This window comes from Ranitomeya variabilis, chromosome 2 (genome assembly GCF_051348905.1).
Source record: "Ranitomeya variabilis isolate aRanVar5 chromosome 2, aRanVar5.hap1, whole genome shotgun sequence".
Taxonomy (NCBI): domain Eukaryota; kingdom Metazoa; phylum Chordata; class Amphibia; order Anura; family Dendrobatidae; genus Ranitomeya; species Ranitomeya variabilis.
Window position 1 is genome coordinate 375,878,412 of NC_135233.1, and position 7,194 is coordinate 375,885,605.

At 42.1% G+C, this 7,194-nt stretch overlaps 1 protein-coding gene across 1 annotated transcript; it reads right to left on the minus strand.

Annotated features, from left to right (window-relative positions):
- Nucleotides 1-1,346: 1,346 nt before the first annotated feature.
- Nucleotides 1,347-2,279, minus strand: LOC143803798 (olfactory receptor 8D1-like). The gene has a single exon (XM_077281565.1). The coding sequence runs from the start codon at nucleotides 2,277-2,279 to the stop codon at nucleotides 1,347-1,349; it is 933 nt and encodes a 310-aa protein (XP_077137680.1).
- Between the last annotated feature and the right edge of the window lie 4,915 nt (nucleotides 2,280-7,194).

Consider the following 7,194-nt stretch of genomic DNA (forward strand, 5'->3'; position numbering starts at 1 on the left):
AAATTCCGATACAGCAAGTATCGGCCGATACCCGATACTTGCAGCATCGGAATGCTCAACACTACTGATGACCTATACTTTGCTCTATTGAGCCGGACGCAGCGAATTCACTCATAGTGACATTCTATGGTATGGATTTTCTTTAGCTACATAGATGGGCATCTCTGCACCTCACTGCCTCTCTAATTTTAGGCATTATTTCATCTTCCATATAGATTACCAGCATTTGCAGGGTATATTGCCCCACTTTCTACAGCCTTTGCAGGCAGCACGGTATGTCCCATAGCTCACTATGATACACATTATACTGTCTCATTACCATAGCTTATATATTAGCATAACTTAAGACCGTTAGTGGTACCCTCCTAGATAGAGATTGCAATTCATTGTGTAATAATTGGATGTCTCTTGTTATATTATATCATGATGTTCTCTTAATGACTCTTATATTTTGTTCTGTGTATATACTTTATTTTGTCCTTTTTGAGTGATGTTAACTCATTATATTTTCTGAATTTTGTACATAGTTGACTGAAGAAGGCCAGATAGGCCGAAACGTTTCTTTATTAAATCCCATGAGATTCACCCTAGGTTTTTTCCCCCATTTTGTCATATTATGATTATTATTAAAAACACAATTATCAATTATTAATCTTTTTTACCGTGGCCATAAGGGCTCTTTTAAGACTACTACTTCTTGTCTTTTCAGGAAGAATTTTTACCAGTTTCCCGATCATAGGTGGGATTACAATGACAGGTGATATGTGATGTCACTTCTGACCTTCTCCTGTGCAATGATTGATGACAAAGAATCCACCATTCAAAATGTTCCCCTTCCCTTCACACACCTTTGCACACACTGGATCAAATGCTTCTATACAATAGATATGGTCTGAGTCTGCTCAGTCCTATGAACCTACATGTGCATTTTCTGAAACTACAGGAAGATAGTCTAAATAAGTCTTTGTAGCCAATGTAAAAATTGTAAGATTTCTTTTGATAAGAAAAAAACATTGCCAAAAATTTGAAGAATGCAAATGATGTACAAAATAGGTAATTTCTGATGACACACTGTGTAAAATAAACTGTCTATCGGATGCCTTATTACTGAAACCAGTGATCAGATGTTAGCCAAGCAAGAAACCAATGGTCTTTTGGTGGCTTTATATGACAGGTCCTACCAAGAGGACATTTAAGGAACCTTGTCTGCTCAGGATAACGGATGGAGCTCTTGAATCGTTCCCTACTTTCCAATGCACAATGTAGAATATTTAGAAACATTTTTTTCTGAATTTATTAACCACTTAAATAAGTTTTCCAGTTGGAGAAGTTGACCATTATAATCTTCAAATTAGTTTACCAGGACCTAGGATTTTTTTCAAAGCCCTTTTGACATCTTTATTCTTTAAACTGTAGATTACTGGATTTAGCATAGGAACGGCAGCCGTGTTAAACAGCGCAAAAAGTTTCTTGGACTCCAAAGTGCTACTTAGGTTTGGAGTCAGATATTGTCCAAAAAGTGTTGTATACAGCAATATGACCACTGCTAGGTGTGAGGAACATGTGTAGAAGGCCTTCAATCTTCCAGAGCTGGTACGTATCCTTAGTATGGCATGTATGATAAATATGTAAGACACAAACGTTAGGAGAAATGGCGTCAGGATTATGGGAAATAGTCCTTCTATGAAGAAGAGCATTTCAACAAATGTGGTGTCTTCACATGAAATTCTTATCACAGGTATTATATCACAGAAGAAGTGATTGATCTCAATGGAGAAATAGCAAGAAAATCTGTAAACCATCCCAACAGGAGGAAGAACTTGCAAAAATGCCAAAATCCAACAGACGGCAGCCAAAATTCCGCACGTCCTAGAGTTCATAATCAAGTGATATTGTAAAGGTTTACAGATGGCCACATAGCGGTCATAACTCATGGCTGTCAATATTGCCAGATCAAGACCTCCTAATGACCCAAACATGTACATCTGAGCCATGCAAGCAAAGAAAGAAACTCTTTTATCCCCAATGATGAAATTTGTAAGGATCTTATGCAAGGAAACTGTAGAGCAACAGATGTCTACTATGGACAAGTTTCCCAGGAAGAAATACATGGGAGTGTGAAGATGAGGGTCTCTGCAAGCAATGAGAATGGTTAAGTTTCCGGATACAGTAGTGAGATAAATCAGGAGAACCAGTAAGAAGATTGGGAGCTGCAAATGTGGATCTTCCGATATGCCCTTAATGATGAAATATATGACTGATGTCTGGTTAGTTTGCATTGTGGCCAAGCTCAAGTACCTGAAAGAGAGGTAAAATCAATATTTTGTATTTTTCTTATTGGAAAGATAATAGCATTTTAATACCCTCCATTAATGATGTTACTAAAATACCTTTCAATATAGGGTTATTCCCATCACAGCCACATATGGCTGTGCTGGAAATATCTTTAGTGGCCAGTAGTTGATCTTTAGAAATCCAGGAACAGTCAGGCAGACTGTTCTACACTGTTTCCTTAACTCCAAAGGAAGTAAAGAGGAATTATCCTGTTTATAGAATAGTGCATAACTTACTGATCACTGGGGGTCTGACTTCTGGGACCCCTAAAGATGCTGACGTTGGGTTTCTGGAATGGCAATCCCATTCTGAATGAAGCAGAAGCAGGCATGCTCAACCTCTGCTCTATTCATTGTCCATGGGTCTGATAGAGAAAGCCGAGCACTATGTTCATATTGCTGATGTTATTCATCCTTAACAGTGAAAAAATAGTATCAATAGTATCTATAAAAACTATAATGTCAAGATATCCCAGCGCAGGAAGGCCACACAGAACCACCCACTGTGATCTTTGTGTCAAACAGCTCTCATTTGCCCCTATCATCTGACCAATTACGGACTCTGAAAATGGACTTCTCCATAACATTGGGAACACACAGATGCCAAACATTGGGTGTTTCCCACGCTGTCATCTGTACAACAGTGTGAGAAACTCTGGCAGCTCTGATCTGTGAAAAGATCATTACCAAGGGTCAGAGAGCTGCGGTTCCAGTGCTATGATATGACTGCATGAGCCAGCAGCTGTGATTGGCAGTATTAAGTTTAACTCCAGACACAAGCTTTGTGTAATGGGAGAACCACTCCCATCAGCCTACGCCTGCTGTCGCCTGTTGACAGTGAGAGAAGTGCCTGTGTCTGCATTATAAATAAATTCATTTTAAAAAATGGCTTTGGTTCCTATTTTTATTATTTATTTAAATAATTAAAAAAAAAAAAACGGAGTGGGGAACCCTCTATTTTTGTTAACCAGTATGGCAAAGCTGACAGCTGTGGCCTGCAACCCTCAGCTATCAGCTTTATCACGGCTGATTATCAAGAATAGACGGGTCCCCACGCAGTTTTTTTTTTTTAAATTATTTAAATAAAAAATAAATGGTGTGAGGTCCCCCCCATGTTTGACAACTAGCCAACCTAAAGCAGACAGCCGGGGGATGGTATTCTCAGGCTGATAAGGGGCCATAGATATTTGCTAAAATGTGACAGAATCAGCATCAAACAACATATTGCATAGCTTTCAGTGCACCAGCAGTTTATAAGATTCACAGTCACAGGGGCTGCACCTCAAACGAACAGCGTCGAACAAAATTAAACCAAAGAGATAAGAAAAGTGTCACTCAGTGACCAGGTAAAAAAATATTCTTTAATGTAGAAAATTAACACATGGATGCATGGGGAGTGGGTACAGCAGTGGACCATGGATATTGCCACCCCAGCCTGAAAATAGCAGCACGCACACAACCCAGAAAAGGCACATCTATTAGATGTGTCAACTCTGGTGCTTTGCCCAGCTCTTCCCACTTGCAATGTGGTGGCAGTGTGAAGGAAGAAATTAAGAAAGAATCTCCATTTTGTGCTTTTCGACTCCATTTTGTTGTTTTGATATAAATTTTGTTAGTAGGCTAAAGTTTACATCTGTTATGAGATTTTGATGAGACCTTGATTGTTGCAACCTCGGTAGAACATGAGACTGAGGGTGTATTGTTCTACAAAACTTTGACGCACAGATTGTTCCTGTATTCTTATAGGCTAAGAACCGTGAGCGTGTTCTTATGCTGATTGGTTGAAGTGTAATTTCTATGACTATGATAAAGTCATGCAGAATAAACGGGGGCTAGAGATCAGCTCGATCCCCCATACAGAGACACACGTCTCCGTCTGGTCATTTTCAGTTGCCGGCAACACCTTATATATTAATTTGGAAATCACTGGGTTAACCGTGAAGGATCACTTTAAATCCTCCCTCAACAGTTGGTGCCGAAACCTGGGATCCAAGCAGGAACGCTTCTGCCCCCCGGAGGACAACAAGACAAAGGACCCTCGGACCGGACGCAGGCACTGGAAAATTGAGACTGATCATCCCCCACAACAACCACGGTAAGTTGGCAGTTATACTGTCCAGACTGACCGTTTGGTGTGGTTTTCCTGTGTTTGTTGCTGCAAAGAGGATCTGAGGTTTGTCCCCGGAGTGGGATGATTCTTGGGTGGAATCATATAGAGGTGTAGTTCCGTTGGAAGCCCAGTGCTTGAACCGTACCTCATAAGGGACGGACACCTCGGATTAACCAGTGATGTAATTCTCTTTACAGTCAAAATATCCTGAATTCCTGATCACTGTTAGAATCAGGCGCGGTGAGGTGATCGAAGATTGGGTAGGATGCGTAACTCAGGAATACATAGATATATATGTGTATGTCCAGGGGCGTCCGGAGGGGTTAAGTCTGAGACGCCCTCCTCCTTTCACTGAGTACCGCGATTTGCGCGGTGAGGTGATCGAAAATGGGTAGGATGCATAACTCAGGAATATATTGATTTAAATATTTCCAGGGGTGTCCGGAGGGTTAAGTCTAAGACGCCCTCCTCCTTTCACTGAGTACCGCGATTTTGGGTTGTCCCAGCGGGGGACAGGTAAAAACCCTAAGTGGAATAGGCTAAGCGGCCGCTCTGGTAACTATACACGACTAAGTAGGGGTATTTTGCTTTAAAGGAGAATCAGTCCGTGGAAGAAGAAGACTTTGAATTGTGTGATAAAAATTAGATATTGTTAACCCAAAGAAGGGAAAAGAAATCTGTCAGGAATGCAGGGAAAATATTCTCAATCTGGTATGTGAATTGTGCGATGAAGATTTTGTAGAAATTAATTAAGTCTGAGAACTGCTGTATTTCCGTGTCTGTGTTTGTCTTTGGAATATCCGATGGGCGGGGGGAGTTATACAGCTGCGTTATGGCTTTCTTCTGTGCTGAGGAATGCTTTGATTCTTCCTATTTCCGTGTTTCTGGTAGGGAGGGGCAGCAGCAGGTCGCTGCGCTCTTGAGTCTCTCTGTGTTTTCTTAGTGTTGTACGCGCTGGTAGATCTGTGAAATATTGTAAATTGAAAGTGAAATCTGGTTGTGCCCCTCAATCCTAAGGCACCAATATATATGTTGGGTTGTCAGAACTTAGTGCGCCTCCATCCTGTGATCCGGCTGCGTGGATCTGTGATGTATGCGGAGTTACTAATTCTCAAGAGAGGTCTGTTACCATTGTGAAGCAAGAAGACCCGGAGTTGTAGCCCCCACCTTTCCCTTGCTAAACGCTGACAGCAATTCCCCCGCTCCAAATACAGCCCCCCTTTCACAGCTGCAAGGACGCTCATTATCAGCGGTTCATGTAACAGATTCTAGTTTCTGCCCTCCTCCCATGGTACACAAATCCAGTCTCATACTAAAATATCCCTTTTAACCCTGTCTGGGAATCTCTCTCCCCAGCCCCACCATGCAAATTCTCAGATCAAGAGCTTGTTTTAATTAGAGTAGATGACAGACCCAATAAATATACTCTTATAAAACCTATCCCTGTGGGACCTTTCCCTGAAGTTACTGCTCAGTTCGTAATCTCTTCTATATGTTCGGTAAATTTACTGGGGGCAGATTTATTATCACAGTTCCGCTCCAGAATACAATTCCAAGATGATGGTCAGATGGTCCTTGCGTTATATAACTCCTATGCAAATGAATATAAAGAGATGTGTATCCTACTTGCCCTTCCTACGGTTATGATGGTCCTGATAGACCCAGATTCTCCCCCAATAATGCCTGTAGAACCAGTAAAAGTGTTTCTCAAACCTGGTGCCCCTTTTTCTAAAGTCCATCAATACCCTTTGAAATATGATCAGGAGCAGTGTCTCAAGGGGCAAATACAAATGTTATTCGATAATGGTGCCCTGATACCCTGTGTTTCCCCATGTAACACACCCTTGTTTCCCGTTAAGAAAAAGACCCCACCCGGCCAACCCCCTGCGTACCGGCTGGTACAAGATCTACAGGCATTTAATGCAGTTACTGTTCCACAAACTCCGGTGGTGCCTAAGCCACATACTTTTTTGTCCCAGATATCTCAGGATGCCGCTTGGTTCATAGTTATCGATCTTGCCAATGTCTTCTTCAGCATTCCATTACACCCAGATTGCCAGTTCTGTTTGCATTCATTTATCAGGGATGACAATTGACGAGGACAGTTATGCCAAAGGGGGGCCAGTCATAGCCCAAGAGTGTCAGGCCTACCTTGCCACTTATGGCCCCTTGCAACCAGGAGAGGCTATGGCCACCCCACACAATGTATATAGTATCCTTAACCAAGTACAACCTGGCCACATGTCCATGGCTAGACAGCTGCGACTTCAGTGTGCTATTTTAAAAAGGTGCGCTGTCCTGAACCCCGCTACTCTTCCCCTAGTTCCCCTGGATCCAAAGGGGGGAGGAGTAGGTGACATGAGCAAGGACACTTTTTCTTTCTAGAATGGATCCAGAGGAACAAGATTAGGTTTCCAAACCATATGATTGTCTAGAATTGATGTCTCACGAAACGGCTGGTCTCTAGTGTGCCTATTCTAATGCTGATTTTGAGCTTTTTGTAGATGGATCCCGTCACGAAGATGACCAAGGACGCTTCTGTACCAGATATGCTGTGGTCTCAGAACATGAGGTAATCAAGGCAGAGTCAATGCCAGCTCATATGTCTGCACAAGAAGCAGAAGGTAAGACTCTAAATATCTACACTGATTCCAGGTATGCTTTTGGCATTATACACGGTTATGGGCCTATCTGGAGAGCCAGGGCTTTCCTGACAGCAAAGTGGCCACCCCTTTAAACGTGCTGAGGCAG

Coding starts and splice junctions, on each gene's coding strand:
- LOC143803798 (XM_077281565.1), bottom strand. CDS start 2,279: ATGCAAACTAACCAGACATCAGTCATATATTTCATCATTAAGGGCATA.